The 19,920-nt window shown below is 35.9% G+C and overlaps 1 protein-coding gene across 1 annotated transcript; it reads right to left on the minus strand.

The window, feature by feature from the left end:
- Positions 1 to 18,920: 18,920 nt before the first annotated feature.
- Positions 18,921 to 19,490, minus strand: LOC149224038 (uncharacterized). Its single transcript, XM_089388065.1, has one exon. It carries the CDS (start codon positions 19,488 to 19,490, stop codon positions 18,921 to 18,923), a length of 570 nt encoding a protein of 189 aa, XP_089244191.1.
- Between the last annotated feature and the right edge of the window lie 430 nt (positions 19,491 to 19,920).

Genomic DNA, 19,920 nt, shown 5'->3' on the forward strand with positions numbered 1-19,920 from the left:
AATTCTGCAAAGAACATTACGGTGAGAAGAAAAAATAACAGGGGTAGTAGACATTTCAGGGGAAGGGTCGATGGTGCAGGCAGAGGAGTACGTAATCTTTCTCTTATAGATGTCCCTATCATTGATATGACAGAAGAAAGGCCTCTTAGAGCAAGCATGGCCGAAAAGAATCCCCAATAACCTTCATCATACCCATCAATGGAAGAGGTCTGGGAGCAAACCAAAAATTTTTGGCCCTAAAGAATATTTTCCATTTATTGCGACCTAAAATCATATTAATCCAAGAAACCATGCATAACACTTCTGTATATATTTCCTACTTTAGGAAAATGTTTCCCACCTGGTATATAACCGCTTCAAAAGCAAATGGCCTTTCTGGGGGCCTAGCGGTTTTATGGGATCCTGATTGGATCAGAGCAAAGGCATACAGGTGCTTGGCAGGTATTCTCATCTCGGCACAAATCAGAGGGAAAGACTGTCCGATCAACATACTGAATATTTACGCTCCTTACAAAAACAGATTGCCATTCTGGGAGAAATTATTTGCTTCAGAAATTTTTGACATCGAATCTTTGATGATTGCAGGAGATCTAAATGTCACTTTAAACTCAGATGAAACATGGGGCAACAGCAGGAAAAAGGATCCCCTTGCAGATCGCATCAAATATGAGCTTCTAAGCAGGAATCTTGTTGATATAAACCCTCCCAAAATGCTTCCGACTTGGGAAAATGGAAGGATCGAAGAGGCCTATATAGCCAAAAGACTTGATAGATTTATCCTTCATGCTAGTATAATCGACAGACTGGGCATGCCTTTCTCAACAATTGGGAATGTGTTCATATCAGATCATAGACCAATACTTCTAAGTTGGAGAGAAAAGGGATTTAGAAAAGGCTATTCATTCAAATTTAACAGGTCATGTTTGGAAGAACCAGAGTTTAATGATGTTATAATAAGAACATGGAAAGAGCTGTCATCAACAGACAATATGCGCCCTTTTTTGACCTTTAGGGACAAGCTGAAGTCCATTAGAAAGGTGGTTAACGAATGGCAATTTAAGAAAAGGCAAATGAATAGAACAACCCTCCAGGAAATAAAAATGGAATTGGACAGCATCTCTAGACTCCCGGCTGCTCATCTACTCACCTTCAAAATGAGATGCTGTATAAAAGAGCTTCAAAAGAAAAAATTAAAAATTATGGAACAGGAGGAAGCCTTCTGGAGATTAAAGAGTAGGGCGATTTGGCTTAAGGATGGCGACAAGAATACAAAATTCTTCCACAAATTTGCAAGCTCTAGACGTAAAAAAAATTCTATATGGAAAATAAGTGATGGAAAAGGGGGTTTCCTATACTCTCAACAGGACATCTCAAACGAAGCTGTGAGATATTTTGAAAATCAGTATAAGAGAACTGAGGATTGCAGGTTTCAGGACATTTTATGGGGTATTGATTTATTCCCACAAATGTTCGATGATGAACTAAATGATCACCTTTTCCAGCCAGTAACTGAGCAGGAGCTGTTAGAAACAATGAAATCTTTCAAAAGGGATAAATGTCTAGGCCCAGATGGCTGGACAATTGAATTCTTCATCCACTTTTTTGATCTTATCAAAACTGATTTGCTAAGGATGGTAGAAGGATCCAGAATATTAGGTAGCATACATCAGATAACTTCCTCCACTCATATAGCACTCATTCCAAAAAAAGGGGAAGTAGAATCCTTCCAAGATTTTAGACCGATATCCCTCTATAACATTTCTTTCTAAATCATTTTGAAAATTATTACAAAAAGAATTAAAGAAACTGTTGACACCTAATCCGAAACGGATGGGTGAACTGGACATTCATCAGGAAGATGAACTGATCCGTTGTATTTATGTATATAAATATGAGTTAGCTAATGAATAATAAGATCAGTTTTCTCTCCCGCTCATTCTCAAGTTACCCTGGCCTGACATGGTATCAGAGCACAGGTCCCAGAAATAGTAGTAACTCCTGCTGTCCTGAGAGCTGCTCAGTCCTGAGTGCTACTCTGCTCTCTGAGCGCATTGCCTGAGCGTTTGCCTGACACACCTCTGCTCCTCTGCTCCCTGGCGCACCAGCGCTGCATACGCTCTCTGCTCTCTATCCTGACAAATCTGCTCTCTGGAATTTCACCCTGAATATGGAAGCACTGAATACGGAAGCCCCGAGCAGATGCTGGAGCCTTACGAGTTGCTTCTCGATGTAACGCTAGATGTGCACCTGTTGAAGCTTCGGCTGCTATGGAAGACGCAGCAGGAGGTATTGAAACAATCCATTGTCCCTGCAATCGTTTCGACTGCTCTCTTTCTTCGCCTTGAAAACGTTTCCGCTCCTGCACGTCAATGTAATCCGGTGGACCCTCGGCCTCACCGCAGCGTTTTCTAAGTAAAGGCTTCCTTGCTCAGGAAGTTCGCCATTTTTATCACAGTACAGTCGATGATTATGATGCTGACGATAAAGATGATGATTATTGGCCCTTTTTGGATATCAATTTATTTCATTTCAGCCATTTTTTTGTAATAAGCGGATACACATGGTCTTGGTCTTGGGCATGCACATTCTTTTGTTATATTGCATTCATTCCTTGTGACTATATGTCGGTTTTGGGCTCTGTTAGCAGATGCGAATTCGTGAGGGATTCCTTCTGAATTCACCTTCTTTGTATCGTTTGCCAGCAGAAATCTTGATGTATCTTGGACACGCATTTATTTCGTGGCTGTCTAATTGATTTGCAGAAATCAATTTCTGAAGGTGAATCTTGTATTGGCTGGAAAGGTGCACCAGTTAAATAAGAATACGCACTTCAGAACTGGAAGGGAATTCGACTGTGCCGAGAGCTGTAACTATTCTCTGTAGCTGGGTGTTAATTCTTTTCCCTCTGGCACGAGATGTTAAACCTCCGTAGCTTCAATGTGGGAGCTTCTGTTCAAATGGTATCCTGTGCAGCCGTATGCATTTTATGTAATGGTATGATCGCAGTCTTGGTATAGTGTTGAGATCGAATAGTGTTGTGCAGTTTTTACATCATTCAAAACATTTTATATATCAAAGCATTTGTGGAGGTGATATAGTGATATTACATAGTTTTTTATAATTTTGTATTGAAGCATAAAGGTATCAGAGGATTTAAATAGGCAGCACATTTAAATAGGCAGTTGCACAATTTTTTATAATGTTGTATTGAAGCATAAAGTGATATAATATTTCAATGAAATTCTGATGCTTTCTGTCACACATTAGAGGGATTTGTAGAAAATATAGTGCATAAGGCTGTAAGGAGGTTTTCTTTTTCAAGCAGAAGTATTGTTTACAGAATGCATTCAATCATCTCTATGGTCGGAATAGTTCTCACTGGCAAGGAGAACTATTCTGAATGGTCTCGGATGGTAAAACACACCCTCATCTACAATGAGCTGTGGAAAGGAGTGTGTGTCGGAGAAGAAGACAAAGACCCTGTGCAGCCTACATCAGATAAAGAACTTGTCATTTGGGAAAACAAGAACAGCAAAGCCTATGCATTGATCGCAGCATCTGTAAATGAAGAAGTAAGTCGTCATATTTCATCCTATTCCTCTACCTTTGAAGCTTTACAAAAGCTGAAAGAACTCTATGATTCACATTCTGCACTTGAAGTCGTTCAGCTCATGATTAAACTCTTCACTCTTGAACTGAAAAATAATGATCCCCTTGCTCTTGCATCTGAAATAAAGTCTATAATGCATGATATTAAATCCACTAAGGTTGAGCTGGATATCTCTCTTATTGCCTTTCTCAAAGCACTCCATCCTACCTACTCTAATTATCTTGAGTCTTTACAAGCAAATGGAAATCTTAAAGACATAACCTTTGAGTCTCTTGTGAAAAAGTTTGCTGAAAGAGAGAAAGCCTTTGGAAAGAAAACAGTCCCTGAATCTTCTGAAGAGACTGTTTGCCTTGCTCATAAAGAAAAGCATCCTGCTCAAGATTCTACAAGAGGAAGAGGTGGACGAAGAGGAAGAGGAAGATACTTCAGAGGCAGGGGGCGCAGACATTCTCAAGCAGAAAAGGCAGATCTGCATTGCATTCGCTGCAAACGAAATGGATCACATGATGCTTCTATATGCAAGCTACCATGGGACAAGGTTGAGCAGAGAAGAAACCAGCAGAAAGGTAAAACTGATGACACAGACAAAGGTAAAGCACCTGAATCCGCTCACTATATTGAGGCACAATGTAACATTGGAGTAAATGAAGACGTGTTTAATGCTTCACTTGCTTCTTCGAAAAATGACTGGTTGCTTGATTCAGGAGCAACCTGTCATATGACTCATAGGAAAGATTTTTTTGAAGATTTCACTGAAAATGTTGATGGAGTAGTATACTTTGCAGATCAGTCAAAAATCAAGCCATCAGGGCTTGGCACAGTCAGGCTTAAACTGCCTGGTCTTCCAGACTTTCTTCTGGATCATGTTCTATATCTCCCACAGCTCAAGAGAAACTTGTTGTCCCTGGTCCACATCCGCCAGCAAGGTCACTCCATTCATATGATTGATGGCAAGCTTGAGGTAAGAAAGGCATCTAACCACTCACTTGTCATGAGGGGTATAGAAGAAGAAAGACTTCTTAAACTGCAAGGAACTTCTGCTTATGCACAACATTTCTCATATATTTCTCATCATGAAGAAGGTACACTTCCGTCAAGTTTATTATGGCATGCTAGATTTGGACATTTAAACTATGATAGTCTCCGCTTGTTGAAGAAAAATGGTGTTGCTGGTTTGCCTACAATTCCTAGAAAACATAAGCAATGTGATGCTTGCATTCTAGGAAAGCATAGCAAACAGTCTTTTCATGATTCACATTCAAGAGCACATAGGAAGCTTGAACTCATTCATTCAGATTTATGTGGTCCAATGCCTGTTTCTTCTGCAAATGGAAATAAATATATCATGACATTTATTGATGATTACACCAGAATATGTTGGGTTTATTTATTGAAGAACAAATCTGATGCTTTTCAAACATTCAAGAATTTTCATAAATGGATTGAAAATGATGCACAATCTCATATTGGGTCTATTCGCACTGATAATGGAAAAGAATATACATCAAATGAATTTGAACACTATCTTCTCCAACATGGGATTAAACATCAAACAACTGTGCCTTATAATCCTCAACAGAATGGTGTAGCTGAAAGAATGAATAGAACAATTTTGAATATGGTATGATCCATGCTTTTCTTCAAAAATGTAAAGACAATGTTTTGGGCTGATGCTGTTCTATGTGCTGCATATATAAAGAATAGATGTCCATCTAGTGCTATAAGAAATAAGACTCCTTATGAATGGTGGTATGGACATGTTCCTTCTGTAAAACATCTCAGGATTTTTGGTTCCACCTGTTATGCTTTAATACCAAAGGTACATAGAAACAAACTTGGTGCTAGAAGTCGTAAGTGTATCTTCTTGGGGTATTCAAACACATCTAAAGCATACCGCCTCTATGATGAAGTAAATAAAAAGTTTATTTTATCTAGAGATGTCATTTTTCTTGAATCATCCAAATCTGACAGTGTTGTTGAGCGGCAACTTGATCGCTTGGATAAATTCACAAAACCGAAATCATTTCAAGAGTTTGATAATCAGATTCCACATCTTGAATGGGGGATTCCTATACTAGATCAACATGTGGAATCTTCTTCTGAAGAACAATCTCCCCTGCATGACACTCCAACAACGGATGATGCTTTAAGTGATGTAATTGATAGAATTGGGAGACTCAATCTTGATTCAGACCCAACTCAATCAACAGAGCAGCCTGGACCATCTCAGAAAGGTCCCCCAAAATGGCTGACAAAGACACTTGAAAGTGTTCATCCTGATGAAATTGGAAAAACAGGAACCAGAAATACAAACCGACAAGATGGAGGTGATGTACATAACTCTAATTCACCTGTTGATATGGATGTTACTTATGATTGTGAATTGAACTTATCTACAGATTTTGAACCAACTTCCTTCAAAGAAGCTGCTTCTCGTGATGAATGGAAAGAAGCGATGCAGAAGGAGTATGATGCCCTCATAAAGAATGGCACTTGGAAGCTGGTTGATCCTCCATTTGGAACCAAACCAATTGGCTGCAAGTGGGTCTACAAGAACAAGTACAAAGCTGATGGCTCACTTGACAAGCACAAAGCTAGGCTTGTGGCAAAAGGTTTTGCATAGAAGGAAGGGGTCGATTATGAGAAAACTTTTTCCCCCACAGCAAAATGGGCCACCATCCGGACACTCTTTGCACTAGCTGCTCAGAACGGTTGGAAAGTCCATCAGATGGATGTAAAAACTGCATTCTTGAATGGAGATCTAAAAGAGAATGTTTTTATGTCCCAGACTGAAGGATTTGCTATGAAAGGACATGAACAGAAAGTATGCAAACTTGTGAAGTCCTTGTATGGCCTCAAACAAGCACCACGAGCCTGGTATGAAAAACTAACTGAGCATCTTCTGAAACTCAACTTCAATCATTTTGATCTTGATGATGCAACTTTATTTATCAAGAAAGTTGGCAAAACAGTTGTATATCTTGTGGTATATGTAGATGATCTTTTAATGACAGGGAACAATGAAAGCTATATTGCATCCATAAAGAAAGAATTAGGAAAAAAATTTGAAATGACTGATTTGGGCTATGTTCATTACTATCTTGGCATTGAAGTAACCCAACATCCAAAGTCCATATTTCTTTCTCAAAAGAAATACATTGGAGATTTGTTAAACAAATTTGGCATGACAGAGTGCAATCCCCTTTGTACTCCAATGGAACAAAACTTGAAGCTCACATCTATTGAAGGAAAGGAATTTGAGGATGCAACAAAGTATAGACAGCTTTTAGGAAGTCTCATCTACCTCACTACTACCAGACCAGACATTTCATTTGTTGTTGGAATCCTCTCCAGGTTTATGCAAAAGCCTTGTGAGGGACATTGGTCTGCTGCAAAAAGAGTTCTAAGGTACTTGAAGGGAACTCAAGACCTTGGAATCAAGTATACACAGGTGGACGACTTCAACTTGATTGGATACTCTGATTCAGACTTCGATGGAGACAAAGAAACTGGGGTATCTACTTCAGGATATGCTATGAGTCTTGGATCAGGAGCTGTCTCCTGGAGATCACGCAAACAATCAGTACCAGCAGATTCCACAACAGAAGCAGAATATGTGGCAGCAGCTGAAGCAACGAAAGAAATTGTGTGGCTCAGGAAAATTCTTGAAGATTTGCAGGTAAAACAAATACAATCAACTCCCCTCATGATTGATAACACATCTGCAATAAAGTTGGCCAAGAACCCAAAGTTCCATGATCGTACTAAGCACATCAATACTAAATATCATCTAATCCGACATCATGTTGAGGCCAAAACAATCCATCTCCGTCATTGTTCCACAAATGAGCAAATTGCAGACATCTTCACCAAAGCGCTTGGAAGAGAAAAGCTTGAAAGATTCAGAACGATGCTTGGACTCACCAACATCCCTTCAGATTAAGGGGGGAATGTTGACACCTAATCCGAAACGGATGGGTGAACTGGACAGTCATCAGGAAGATGAACTGATCCGTTGTATTTATGTATATAAATATGAGTTAGCTAATGAATAATAAGATAAGTTTCCTCTCCCGCTCATTCTGGAGTTACCCTGGCCTGACAGAAACTCTATCAAGGTTCTTAACAAAGGATCAACACGGTTTTTTAAAGGGAAGAAATATATTGGACGCTGTTGCAAACACACAAGAAAGTTTGTTTGCCATGCATACTATAAAAAGTGAAGCTGTTATTTTCAAAATTGATCTCCACAAGGCATATGATTACCTGGATTAGGGTTTCATCAAGTGATTACTTGTAAAGATTGGATTGAGAGCCAATATGATAAACTGGATCATGGCATGTGTTGAGAAGGTGAACTATGCTATCATTGTGAATGAGATTCCATCTTCTTACTTTCTAGTTGCTAGAGGTCTTTGCCAAGGCTACCACCTGTCACCTCTTTTGTTTATCTTGGCAATGAATTCGTTAAGCCTCCACATAAATAAGGCAGTTAGTGAAAACAGGTGTCGCCCATTGAAAATATGCAGAAACAACTACATTTCGCATAACTTATTTGTAGATGATATTCTTATTTTTGGAATGCTGTGCAGACTCAACTAATTATGCTTTTATGACATCCTAAATAATTTTCAAAAGGCCACAGAACTGCAAATAAACAAATCAAAGTCAGTGATCTTCCATAATGATGTCAATTTGGAAATAGTAGAATGGTTATCCTCACTGTTTGGGATAGAAGTGCAGTCCATCAAGCATGGAATAAAATACTTAGGTTTCCAGCTAAAAGCGAAGGGATATTCCAAAATGGACTGGCAATGGATTCTAGATAGGTACTATAAAAAGATATCAGTATGGGAATACAAATGCCTATCATTGGCAGGAAGAGTGATCTTGGCTCAATCAGTTCTAACTCAACTTGCAGTATACTGGGCTCATTTATTTTTTCTTCCTGCAAGTATCATTCAAAAAATGAATAAGTTAACTGCGAATTTTATATGGGGCGGCCAATCAGAAAAAGGAAATTTCATCTATCCAAATTATCTGATATCTCTTTGCCGAAGAACCTTGGTGGATGGGGCCTGCTGGACTTGAGGACTTTCGGAAGGGCACTTTTATGTAAGTCATTGTGGAGAGGGATTTATGGAGAGGGTCCATGGAGCAACACAATTCAAAAGAAATATATGGGCAGTAAGGATATCTCACACTGGTACAGGTTGGGAAGGATTGGTTCCACATATGGGTCAGCAATATGGTTGAGCTTCCGCAAGATAGAAGGTTATTTCCTGAAGAATTTAGCATGGTGCTTCCAATCTGGTAGCAAGATCCTCATCGGAATAGATCATTTTCTGAGTGGTCTGGAGGAAATCATTGTGCCTGAAGCACTGATAAAATTTTTCCATAGGAAAGGTTTTTTCTATTGGGACAAACTGATTTCAGATTGGCAGGGCCCGATCCCTCTATGGAAAGAGGCAGACAATATGGAGATGCCAGATACTCTAGCCCGAAAGTGGAGGAACATCAGAGACTGCCTGAGGAACTGCGGCATATACCGCTCTTCGGAATCTGATTTTCTTATTTGGAAGGATTCAAAAGGTATTAACCTAGTTCGTGTAAAGGACATTTATTAGAATATGATTGGTCAAAAGGGTACTCTTCCCAGTCCTATATTCCCAATTGTTCTTTGGAAATCTGGATGTCCTTCCAAAATGATTTATTTTTCATGGCTAACTTTTCACAACAAAAAATTATCATGGGAAAACTTGAAAAAGAGGGGATGGCATGGACCAAGTATCTGTCTAATTTGCAATTCTGTTGAGGAAAGAAACTATCACATGTTTTTAAACTGTCAAAGAACTCAACAATTATGGCAATCTCTGGAAAATATTTATGGAATCCCACATATTTCTCATGCTTCCACAAAAGAAGCGTTTCTTTGGTGGAGCGGGCAGAAGGAATCCTGGAGGCCGATAGTTATTATCACTCTCTGGAGCATATGGAGATGGAGAAACAATGTTATATTCAATGACAGGAAAGAGCCTTTCATGGAAATTTTACCTAATATTGTATCCCTCTATGACTCTTTACCGGAAAAGACTCACAAGCAAAAAAAGGATGATCTTAAAGAGCATGCACAGGCTCACACAATGCTTCCAAGAGCGTATTTCGATGGAGCTGCACAGAATGGTTCCTGTGGTTGTGGAGTGCAGATCATAGTGAATGAAAATGTACAATATCTCATCAATTGGAATGGGGGAATGGGCTCCAATAGCAAAGCTGAGGCGATGGCTCTTGCAGGCCTTCTAAATTTTTGTTTTTTCCTCAACATACAGGCAGTCTCAATTTTTGGAGATTCCAAAGTCATGGTGGATTATGTGTCAGGAAAAAATAATATCTACAAGCCTCACCTTGTAGGCTGGATGGACAGAATCAGGTTTTTTTGGAGAAGGATGGAAGGATGCACCATTCACCATATCAACAGGGCACAGAACCAGCAAGCAGACACTTTATCAAAGGAGGGTCTTCTATCAGAACCAGGTTTTTGGTATATGAAGGTAAAGTCTGAAGGGGAATTTTTCTCTATCCAGGAATTTTCCCTTCCAGGTTTTTAACTTAAACTTTTGTGGTAGCTCAGATATGCACTCTCTTTTGTTTCCTCTTTTTGTCCCCTTGCCCCTTCAAATTTTGTTTATGTATGGTCAAAGTATAAAGTGATTCCCCTATTTAGTGCTTCTTACACTCTGAAAATATAAATTCTCCTATCTTCCATTCTATGAGAATTGTAAAATTTGTGCATCTTGCTGGCAGCTCTTTGGACTATCTTTTTTTTCCTTGAAAATCTTATCTTTCTGCTGGGATTATCCTTCCCACCTCATCTAGATACTTTAGGCTCAGACATATAATTTTGGCCATATGCAAAACTACATGTCAATGTACTAATCTGTCTCTTTATATATCTTATATAATACAATCTTGCTTTTTTTGCCCTGAAAAGATCAAAATGAAATTGTTAAGTTTGTGTGGTTCCATGTACTGAATTATAAGAATACAATTAAAATTCTAAAATATTGAGAAAGATTAATAGTCAAATAAATTTTCAAGTACTCAAAATATAAAAGTTGAATCACGTTATGATATATTTAAATAAAAATATAATTTAAATTATAATAAATGAAATTGATATAAAATTTAAAATTTGAATAGAAATAAAATATATTTAAATAGAATTATTTTTTAAAAATGTGTTGATAATTTAGATAAAATTGTTAAATTTGAATAGTGTATCGTGATAAAATTGGCATAATTACACAAATTAAATAAATACTGATACATAACATTTCATAATAAGTATTAAAATACTAATTCTATCCATGATACATCGCATGTGATTAAAGAAACAAAATATTATAAAAATTAACCAAATTATAATTTTACTTTATATTATTATTTATTTTAAAAGAACTAATATATAGAGAAAACATACATATCTATGGAGATTTACCCCACTTTATCAGGGAGACTTGTAGTGTGTTAATAGGGCTTGTTACAATATCATGGCTTATCAGTACCATTTGCCCAAAAAGTAGTAAGTCCCCTCATATGATAGGGTTTTTTTTTTTTTTTAAACTAGCAATTGCACCAAATGTTGCAATGGAAACACCCTAAGGGGGTAGCGTAGGAAAGAGTAGCATTAAAAGTGACAATTACAACATGTGGAGAAAAAATCATGGATGTGGTTAATGCTCAAAACCAATTCAACAATTTCAAACATTTTGAAATCATAAAAGAGTAGGAAAGAGTAGCATTAACAGTGAAAGTGGCAACTGCAACATCTGGTAGAAAAATCATAGACGTGGTTAATACTCAAAACAAGTTCAACAATTTGAAACATTGTGAAAGCATACAAACTATTAAGAGCTTTAATTCTCTGTTGTATAAGTCAAATAAAAAACATAAGGGAAAAATTAAAAAAATCAGTAAGTTGAAACCATAATGCATACAGGCCAACAATGTCTGCACCATGTCATCCTAGAGTTGGAATCCTACACCATGTCACCCTACAGTTGGAATCTCATTGTTTTGCATGATTTTGTTTTCCATCTTCAATGGAGAGGAGAGGCAGCATTAGCAAATTCAATTCCTTCTAAGCCAACTTATTACATATGATAGATTTTGACAATAAAAGCAAAAATCAATTGTCCTAAATAAATTCACTCAGAAAATTTTTGAAATAAATTTCAATATCTAAAATTCCATTGACATGATGAGAGACCACTATTCCAAAAACAAAAAAAATAGATTTTTTTTCTAATGTAACAATCTAGTTTGAGCATGTAGGATCAAATTTGATGAGATCTGGAATTTCATGGAATGTATCCTCAAACCCCACACAAATGGAACTTCTATAGTACATGAATAAGGGATCTCAAATCTCGGTTTCACAATTTTTTTTCAAAATAAGATGAAAATACAAATAATAGACTTACAATCAAAGTCATGGAAGCAATTTTAATATGTTAACGCTAAAATTTTAAAATTAAGAAAAGACATTCCAAAACAATTTAATCAAAATGGTCTTGAGTTTCACACCAATCTCTGAATGCAAATATGAATTTGTACGAGGACCATAGGATATGTAGACTCTTGTTGTTAAACATCCTTGAGTTTAAAAGATTCAAGTTTTGAGTAGGTCTCTTGAAATCCAAGACAATGTGCATAATTCATATCAACATATTTAGTTTCATTGTTTGCTTTTGGTTCAAGAATTTGAATGCGCTGGATACTTTTGAAGGGTTATGCTTTCAAAGAGAATTTCTTTATCTGAGGTGTTGAGAAAGGTCCATTGAGTTTTGTTATTTGATTATTTCTATGATTTGGATTTGAATGGATCGTACTAGTCACATCATAATCCATCACTATTCATGTAAAAACATGTGGCATCTTTTATACTTTTGAAGGGTTATGCTTTCAAAGAGCATTTCTTTATTTGAGGTGTTGAGAAAGGTCTTGTGAGTTTTTTTATTTGATTAATTCTATGATTTGGATTTTAATGGATCATATTAGTCACATCATAATCCATCACTACTCATGTAAAAACATGTGGCATCTTTTAAACAAAATGTAAGACCACTTATAAAATAAAAACCTATATTAAAATAGTTAACCTACAATTTCCTTCCTTTTGTAGAAGTAAAGAGGTCCCTCTTGCCAGATTCACTGCCCATGTGTTTAGGGCCTGGTGACGAAGAAGGATCTTCACTGCCCATATTAATTAAAAAATTTAAAATCCAAAAATGTATGAAAATGATGATACTTTATTTTAAGAAATGTATATGAGTCTAGATTTATCCATGAAATTCTTTAAACAATTATTAAACATGAACCCTTAACTATGATTGTACGCTTTAAGTACAGTTAAACAAAGGAGGGAATTTTGAAGTATTGTATCTGAAGAACTTCATTCTGAGAAGGTCTCTTGAGACCCAAGACAATGTGCATAATTCATATCAATATATTCAATTTCATAGTTTTCTTTTGGTTGAGGAATTTGAAGACTTTTGATACATCTCAAGGGTTACGTTTTCATAGAGAATTTCTTTATCCGAGGTGTTCGGAAAGCTCTGGTGGATTTTGTTATCTGATTATTTCCATGCTTTTGATTTTGAATGGATTGCATTGGCTGCAACATCATATGCTCTTGCTTTGGATTTGAATGGATTGTGTTAGCCACAACATCATTTGCTCTTTAACCGAGATGTTGAGAAAACTATGGTAGGGTTTTGTTATTTGATTATTTCCATACTTTGGATTTGAATGGATTGCATTAGCCACAACATCATCTAGCACTGCTCCTGTAAAAACGTGTGGCATTTTTTAACCAAAAAGTAATACCACTTATAAAATAAGTACCTATATAAAAATGGTTAACCTATTGTGTCTTTCTTTTTTCATAATTAAAGAGACCCCTCTCGCCAAATTCACTCACCATGTGTTATGCTAATCCAATATCAAAGAATCTTGTGGGAAAGCATTTGGAAAACATATTTAGGTTAGTGCCTCCCCCCTTTGCACCATGGATTGCAACAATATTGATGTCTATCGACATATGGATGATGTGCTAGCTAATAAACCATGATACATGCTTATTACATCTATAAGCATGTATATATGAGACATGAATATTTTGGAATAGGGGTTTCAAAATTTTGATTTAATTTCTAATTATTATATTTAATCTCCACATAATGCCAAATATTAAAGGTTATGATTTATTATGCATTTATTTTCTATTTTAATTAAATTGATTAGTTAAAAAATTTATATGAACATGTTTCATATGAATATGTGTTTCAATGTCATATAAAAGGTATGTGGTAAGTGTTTTTCCTCTCTTATGAGCCATTTAATTAATTAGGAGAATTTTCTCAGAATGAGACTTCCATAATTTTCATTTATTTACCAATAATTATTAAATAGATGGTAGGGATTTATTCTCTATGAGATATTCTAGAATATTCTCAATAGTAGTTTTAATAGCAATAACATGGAATTTATCTTAAACATAATTATTCTTTTTTACCCTTTTAATTAAATAAATTAATCAAAAAATGTCATATATGAACAAGTGTCATAGGAATATGAGTTATGTTTTTTTGGGCATGTGGTATCAATAAGCCATAGTATTGACAGATAGTATTGTAGAAAAATCTATTTAGAAGTTGAATGTCTATATAGTAAATTGAGAGTAAATGTAAAATGGAGTTGAAATTCCATAATTAAGAGTATTGTTACATGTTTTATATATATCTTTAACTTGTATATTAATTTTTCTAATTAATAATAATAATTGGATCCGTGCAATTTCTTCTTAAGTTTTTATTTATTTTATAAGTATCTATATAGTATATAGTAAATTGAGAGTAAATAAAATGGAGTTGAAACTCCATAGTTAAGAGTATTGTTACACATTTTATATATATGTTTAACTTATATATTATTTTTTTTAATTAATAATAATAATTGGATCCATTCTATTTTTTCTTAAGTTTATATATATATATATTTTTTCTAATTTCTTAATTTTTACTATTTATCTTCACTGCTAATAGATGATTAATTATTTTTTCATTATTGATTTATTTATGTAGTTATTTAATTAATTATTATTATTATTATTATTATTATTATTATTATTATTATTTTGTAAATTTGATATAAATATTATTTTTATTTTAGTGTTATAATTATTTAGGTTTGAACCAAATATTTTTATTTAAGTTTTACCATTTATTATTTTTATTTATTTTTAATTTTTTAGAATCAATTGTTTTGATTATTTTATTATATTAATTTTATTAATTTTTTTATTGTTTTGATTATATAGATTTGACATAAATATTATTTTATTTTTAGATATTCATTTTAGTAAAATTTTCCTTTTGATTAATTATTTTCCTCAATACAATATTAACAATTATTTCTTATTATTAAAATATTATTTATTTAGTCAAATCTAACACTTTTCTTTATATGAAAATATTATTTATTAATAATATTATTTATTAATAATATTATTTATTTAGTCAAATCTAATGGTCATAATATAACAACTAAAATTTTATTCTCTTTTCTTATTTTTCATAATATAGATGACAAAAGGCTAAATTCAATTAATATAAAATAAAGTTATAATTTAGCTAATTTTAATTAGTGTTTTTGGTCTTAAAAAATGTAAAATGTTTGAGGGTTCAGATGCATATTGATGTTAATGATCCATTTAATTGACATGGATGCTAAAAGTTATGAAGAGCAGATGGACATGTGGAAAACTACTGTGCTCTCCTCCTGTGAACTAAATATGCTATACCGAACCTCGACTAGGTGAATTAATTCACGAACAAAATCAAACGGCCGTATTTTTGAATCTTTTCTTCCAATTCCATCGAATAGCCTCCATTGCTTTCACATTATGCAGTAATGAGAGGTCGATATTCCCGCAACCTGATTTTCATGCAAGTCCATACCCCATCTGTTAACGGAATATCGATGCTTCACCTCTTTTCACTTTACCCATTATTAACCAAAAATATAAACTCTTAAAAAAAATTAGGATTGTAAGGGTCAAATAAATAAACATAAAAGCTTAACCTATCCACATCGAAAAGATAAAAATAAGATTTGAATTAAAAAGAAGGAGTTACAGCTCATAGGTGAGTACTGCACCTGGAGACTGCACTTATACAAAGAGAACTATCTTCGTACACTCTACTCACATCAAATGAGCAATTACATCATTAAGTACATTACTAGAACTTAGGAAGTTGAACCAAACTCCTAAACTCTAGGAACAAATCCTAAACTAAGGAGATACGTTACAACTTGTGTAACCTTTTCTCCATTAATAAAAAATAATATTAATTATTTTCAACTCCCGCCCTTAAAGGAGAAAGGATTATCCTGAACTCCTAACATCCTTCTAAACAATTCAAACTTTACACGCCCAAGAGGCTTAGTAAAAATATCAACCATGTTATCACAAGTTTTACAATATTCAACACATATCTCTTTTGACAGTAGTTTCTTTCGATGAAACAGAGTTACAGTGCTCTGCTTTTTGCTACTCCATGCTATGACCCCAGATCCAATGCTGAATGCGTAACTTGTGATAGATCTTCGATCATCCAAGTTACATGCCCAATCGGAATCTGAAAAACCTGCTAGAATAACCATTCTGAACCTTTCCAGGAAGCTTCTGGAATACTTCCCTTGAGTAAGAAAGGTTTGTCCAGAGTCTTTCCATCTCATACACTTGTGACACCTGATTTCTTTGATCAGATTGTTAGCATTCCCTGTTACAATCATATCATCTACATACAAAGAAATCAAACTAATTTTCCTCTGTTTATTAAACTTGGTATACAGGTTTGGATCATTCAAGCTCCTATGAAAGCCATGTTGTACAAAAAATGAGTCAGTTTTCTCATACCACGACCTGGGTGCCTGTTTTAAACCATAAAGTGCCTTTTTCAATTTACACACAAGATGTTCCTGTCCCTTTTTCACAAAACCTTCAGGCTGTACTAAATAAATTTCTTCTTTCAAGTCACCATTCAGAAATGTAGACTTAACATCTAGCTGGTGTAACTGCCATTTGTGTTTTTTTGCTAAGGAAATTAGCATTCTAATGGTGTTTAATTTGGCTACAGGAGCAAAGGTGTCATTGAAATCTATTCCCTCTTTTTGTGAGTAACCCTTTGCTACCAGTCTAGCTTTAAGTTTCTCTATACTCCCATCTGCATTTATTTTTGGTTTATACAGCCATTTACATCCTATGGGGGTTTTACCTTCAGGCAATTCAACCAAATCCCAAGTATGGTTTCTGTTTATTGAATCTATTTCTTCATACATTGCAGCCCTCCATGCATCAGATTTACTTGCTTCCTCATAATTTGTAGGTTCTACAATGTTTAAAATCTTTGACATTAATGCATAGCCTTTCAATTTAGAAGATAATCGAGTCTTCCTACCTGATCTCCTTGGTAGGGGACTTACCTCAATTTCAACCTTTTCCAAGCTTGCATCTTCATTGATTACATCATCTGTTACTTCTTCTTCTTGTTTCTCCTCCTGCTCTTCATCTTCCTCACTGTTTTCTTCCAATAGCAATGGAATGTGCCAATCACTGTTAGAGTCATTCTTTCCTTCTTCAACCTGTTCATGAAATATGACATCTCTGCTTGCAAAAACCTTGTGAGTCACAGGATTAAATAACCTATATTCCTTGAACTCAGTGCCATATCCAACAAATATACATTTCAGGGCTTTAGGATCTAACTTCTTCCTATCTGCCTTAGGTATATGAGCATAAGCTTTTGACCCAAATATTCTTAAATGACTCACTGCTGGTTTGAATCCAAACAATGCTTCAAAAGGGGTTTTGAAGCCTAAACATCTAGTAGGACTCCTATTCTTTAAATATACAGCAGTGTTAATAGCTTCTGCCCAAAGACCATTTGATAGACCCTTACCTTGAAGTATGCTCCTTGCACACTCCACAAGAGTTCTATTCTTTCGTTCTGCCACTCCATTCTGCTGTGGAGTGTGAGGCACTGTAAACTATTGTACAATCCCATGATGCTTGCAGAAATCCATGAACTCTCCCAACCTGTATTCTCCCCCTTGATCTGAGTGGAGAATTTTTATCCTTTTTCCTATCTGGTTTTCTACCATGGATTTAAACTCTTTAAAATACTGAAAAGCTTGACTGTTTTTACTAAGAAAGTATACCCATGAAAATCTAGTGCAATCATCTGTAAATAAGAGAAAGTAATATGCTCCTCCTAATGACCTAGTTCGCATGGGTCCACAGATGTCTGTATGCACCAGTTCTAAAATATCTCTTTCCTTTCTATTAACATGCAAAGGGAACTCTTCTCTATGTAGTTTCCCTAATGCACATCCATCACAATCCAACTTAACATTATGGAAAACAGGGATTCCATCGACCATACCTTTTCTCTGAAATAGGATGAGTTCTTGCAGATTAAGATGGTTGAATCTCTGATGCCAGAGGTTTTTGGCTGTCGATCTAGCTGCAACCATTGCCTATTGTGGCATACTCTTCACATCTAGCCTGTACAAGTTCCCCACGCACACTCCTGTTGCAACTGTTTCCATCTGGCTATCCTTAATGACACAGTTAGTCTTAAAGAATTGAACTTGGATCAGTAATCATTGAGACAGAGACCAAATTTTTCTTAATTCCTGGAACATACAATACATTTTTAAGGTGTCTAATGTCACCGCTAGGTAATTTTACAGGAATGTCACCATGTCCTTTGATCTCATGTCCACTATCATCTCCTAAATAGATTTTCGACCCACATGAAGTTTCTTCAAGAAATTCAAACCAATCCTTCTTACCAGTCATATGTGAGGATGCGCCAGAGTCGACATACCATATGTCGTCCTCATCTTCCTTTGAAGCTGAAAGAGCACAATCGACTATAAATAGTCGAAGTTCGTGGCTATGATCCTCCTCTTCCTTAACGAAGTAACCCTTATGTTTTCTCTGTTTGTTTCTTCCTTCGTCTACCTGCCTCTTATAACAATCTCTAATCTCATGTCTAGGTTTCCCACAGTAAAAACATTTCTTGATGGGAAAATTATTAGCAGACATACCTTTAAACGGTCTCTTCTGAAATGTGTTGGCTCCTCTCTGCTGCTGCTTCTGCGGTTGCTGATGCTGCTTCCCTTTAAACTATCTCCTTTTTGCCATTAGAGCAAGGTCATTGCTCTATGATTTCAAATTTTGTCATTGCTCTTCTTCCTGTATCAGAATACATGTCAGCTCTTCAAATGAGGGGGCTTTCTCCCTTGCTGACAGCCCTGTGATGAATGTCTGATAATCATCAGTCATTCCGTTCAACGTGATCGTGACCAGATCTGAATCGGAAAATTTCTCTCCGATATCTCCCAATCTGTCCTTCAGGTCTTTGACTCTCGCAATGAATCCAGCAACGGATTCATTCTCCTCCATCTTCAATGCAAACAACTTGCCTTTGAGTGACAAGACACGGTTTGAATTCTGCGTCTGGTATAGGTTTTTAATGGTCGTCCAAATGTCAGTGGCCGATTTACAGTCTCTAATATGTGGGATAACATTGTCCTTGACGGACATCTTCAATATGACCTTTGCTTTTGTCTCCCTTTTATCCCAATCTTGTTCTTGTGTGGCTAATCCCAATCTCAGCTCATTTCCTATCACAATCGACCACGCATTTGCACTTTCAAGTAAAGTCTGCATCTTGAATTTCCAGTTGTTGAAATTTGATCCATCGAGTTTTCCAGACTCGTGGAGATACGATTCTAAATTGTTATTCATATTGACTTATACCAGATCCGAACCTCTGTTTTGCTGGAAAAAAAAATAAAAAAAAATTGTACCTTCAATGCGCCACCACCGGGCAAGTCCGATCTGCTGCCACCGAACAGATCCAGAACTCCAATGCGCCACCACTGGGCAAATCCGATCTGCTGCCACCGAACAGATCTGGAACTCCAATGCACCACCACCGGGCAAGTCCGATCTGCTGCCACCGAGTAGATCAGGAACTTCAACGCGCCACCACCGGGCAAGTCCGATCTGCTACCACCGAGTAGATCAGGAACTCCAATACGCCACCACCGGGCTACTCCGATCTGCTGCCACCGAACAGATCCGGAAATTCAAAGTGCCACCACCAGGCAACTCCGATCTGCAAAAAATTGCAGATTTTTCAAAGAGAAAGAGGTTGGCGCTCTTCAACAACGAA

Source organism: Pinus tabuliformis, chromosome Q (genome assembly GCF_031772625.1).
Source record: "Pinus tabuliformis cultivar Carrire ecotype Pingquan chromosome Q, CPIR1, whole genome shotgun sequence".
NCBI classification, from domain to species: domain Eukaryota; kingdom Viridiplantae; phylum Streptophyta; class Pinopsida; order Pinales; family Pinaceae; genus Pinus; species Pinus tabuliformis.

Excerpts from the sequence above, each read along its gene's own strand:
- LOC149224038 (XM_089388065.1), bottom strand. The coding sequence starts at position 19,490 with ATGAATAACAATTTAGAATCGTATCTCCACGAGTCTGGAAAACTCGAT.